General features: G+C 41.6%; 1 protein-coding gene across 3 annotated transcripts in view; it reads right to left on the bottom strand.

The window, feature by feature from the left end:
- Positions 1-1,618: 1,618 nt before the first annotated feature.
- Positions 1,619-2,500, bottom strand: part of esd (esterase D/formylglutathione hydrolase) — a 7,054-nt gene continuing 6,172 nt past the window's right edge. For 2 of the 3 annotated variants that reach the window (XM_031580353.2, XM_031580348.2), the window contains exons 9-10: positions 2,184-2,278; positions 1,619-1,879 (exon numbers count right to left, since the gene is read on the bottom strand). In XM_031580353.2, the coding sequence (XP_031436213.1) occupies positions 2,198-2,278 (81 nt within the window). In that variant the 3' untranslated portion in view covers positions 1,619-1,879; positions 2,184-2,197. Of the gene's footprint in view, positions 1,880-2,023; positions 2,048-2,179; positions 2,279-2,500 lie in introns of those variants that run through there. The other variant, XM_031580358.2, reaches the window with a different exon arrangement.

Genomic DNA, 2,500 nt, shown 5'->3' with positions numbered 1-2,500 from the left:
CTTACAGTACTTAATCCATTCACCTTTGACCTTTGTCTAAAGTTTATATGACCTTTGTGTAAAGTTTATGATTCCCTTGTAAAGTTTATATGATATTTGTGTAAAGTTTATATGATCTTTTGTGTAGATTTCTTATGGCCTTTATGTAAAGTCCTGATGATTGCTGTGGAAGTGTGAAGTTAATATATCTGATTGAGAAATGGTGTTGGTCTGTGTGATTTTACACCCACACACAGACACAGATACAGATACACACACATACAGAAGTGTTTGTCTGTGTGATTATTATGATTTCACACACACACACACACGCACAGACACAGATACACACACAGATACACACACATACAGAACTGGGGTTTGTCTGTGTGATTATGATTTCACACAGACACAGATACACACACACACACATACATGTTGTTGGTCTGTGATTATGATTTCACACCAAGACACAGACACACACACATACAGAAGTGGTGTTTGTGATTATGATTTCACACACACACACACACACACACACCCAGCCTAGTCCCTTCTTCTCATAGAGACGTGAAGGATACGAGGACAGAGGAATCAAGGACACACAGACACACACACACACACCCAGCTTAGTCCCTTCTTCTCATAGAGACGAGGACGGAAGAATCAAGGACACACATGAGAAATGGGATCCACTACTCACACACGCATCACTTTTATGAGACGTCCATTACTGATGACACAGCAGCATCCCCTCTTGCCACAGGCCACAGACCGGTTCTCATGTACGGCATTTAAGAACTTAAGGAACGGAAGATCACTCAAAACATTCTTTTTTTCCCTTTGGTTTGTCTTCGCCCTATGTAAAGCATCTTTGAGTACCTAGAAATGCGCTCTATAAAATGAAAGTGTTATTATTATTATGCTGTATGCAACGGTCATCAGAGAGGGTTGGGGTTGTTCTACATTCCACTTCATTAGGGCTGTTGCCATGGTGACACAGGTCTACATTCCACTTCATTAGGGCTGTTGCCATGACGACCCAGGTCTACATTCCACTTCGTTAGGGCTGTTGCCATGACGACCCAGGTCTACGTTCCACTTCATTATTCACCATTATTTGCTTTGTCTATTATGACATCATAATGCTAACATCACAGCTGCTCCAGGTCTCAGTTGAAGTCCATAAGCTGACTGGTGGAACACAGCTTTTATAGTTCAAAAGAAACTAAGTTCTTATAGTGCAAAAGAAACTAAGTTCTTATAGTTCAAAATAAACTAAGTTCTTATAGTTTCTAAAGAAATGAAGTTCTTATAGTTTAAAATAAACTAAGTTCTTATAGTTCAAAAGAAACTAAGTTCTTATAGTGCAAAAGAAACACAGCTTTTATAGTGCAAAAGAAACAAAGTTATTATAGTTCAAAAGAAACTAAATTCTTATAGTTCAAAAGAAACACAGCTTTTATAGTGCAAAAGAAACTAAGTTCTTATAGTTCAAAATAAACTGAGTTCTTATAGTTCAAAAGAAAGACACGATGTTGTTTATAATTAACTTGCTGGATGAAGACTTCTGACCATAAAACAGATTTTTTGTTATTTTTTGTTCAGAAAACAGCGAACATCACAAAGACAGAAGCAATCAAGTTCCCTTCATCTTTATTGGTCAACAAGAAGGAAGTAGCTGATTGGCTCACATATGTTCTCCAAACCCAGATGACATCATCGTAACTCCACACTATTGGCTGGAATGAGCCTAAAGGGCGCAGACATGATTGGACAAGAAACTGCCAATCTGGGAGACATGCTAGATGTACGAGTGCTTGCACGTGTGTGTTTGTGTGTGTGTGTGTGTGTGTGTGTGTGTGTGTGTGTACGAGTGCTTGCACGTGTGTGTGTGTGTCTGTACGAGTGCTTGCACGTGTGTGTTTGTGTGTGTGTGTGTGTGTGTACGAGTGCTTGCACATGTGTGTGTGTGTGTGTGTGTGTGTACACGAGTGCTTGCACGTGTGTGTGTGTGTGTGTCTGTACGAGTGCTTGCACGTGTGTGTGTGTGTGTGTGTGTGTGTGTCTGTACGAGTGCTTGCACGTGTGTGTGTGTGTGTGTGTGTGTGTGTGTGTGTGTGTACACGAGTGCTTGCACATGTCGGTGTGTGTGTGTGTGTGTGTTCTGAAGGCACAGAGGTTGTGGAAGGATGCGCACGCGCGTGTGTGTGTGTGTTTAAGCGTTCAGGTACTTGGCGTGGTGTTTGATGTGGTCACTGATGAAGGAGAAGACGAAGAAGTAGCTGTGGTCATAACCCTGCAGGAGGAAACACACACACACACACACACACACAGACGTTATTGTATTATTGTAAATCTGAATCACGATGAATGACCGAGCATCACTACACACACACACACACACACACACACACACACACACACACACACACACACACACACACACACACACACACACACACACACACACACTGCAGTCTGAAGACCACGGGGATGTTCTTCGTGGAGCATGCAGACA

The sequence above is a fragment of the Clupea harengus genome, chromosome 2 (assembly GCF_900700415.2).
Source record: "Clupea harengus chromosome 2, Ch_v2.0.2, whole genome shotgun sequence".
In the NCBI taxonomy this organism is placed as follows: Eukaryota; Metazoa; Chordata; class Actinopteri; order Clupeiformes; family Clupeidae; genus Clupea; species Clupea harengus.
This window is presented reverse-complemented; position numbering and strand designations above follow the sequence as displayed.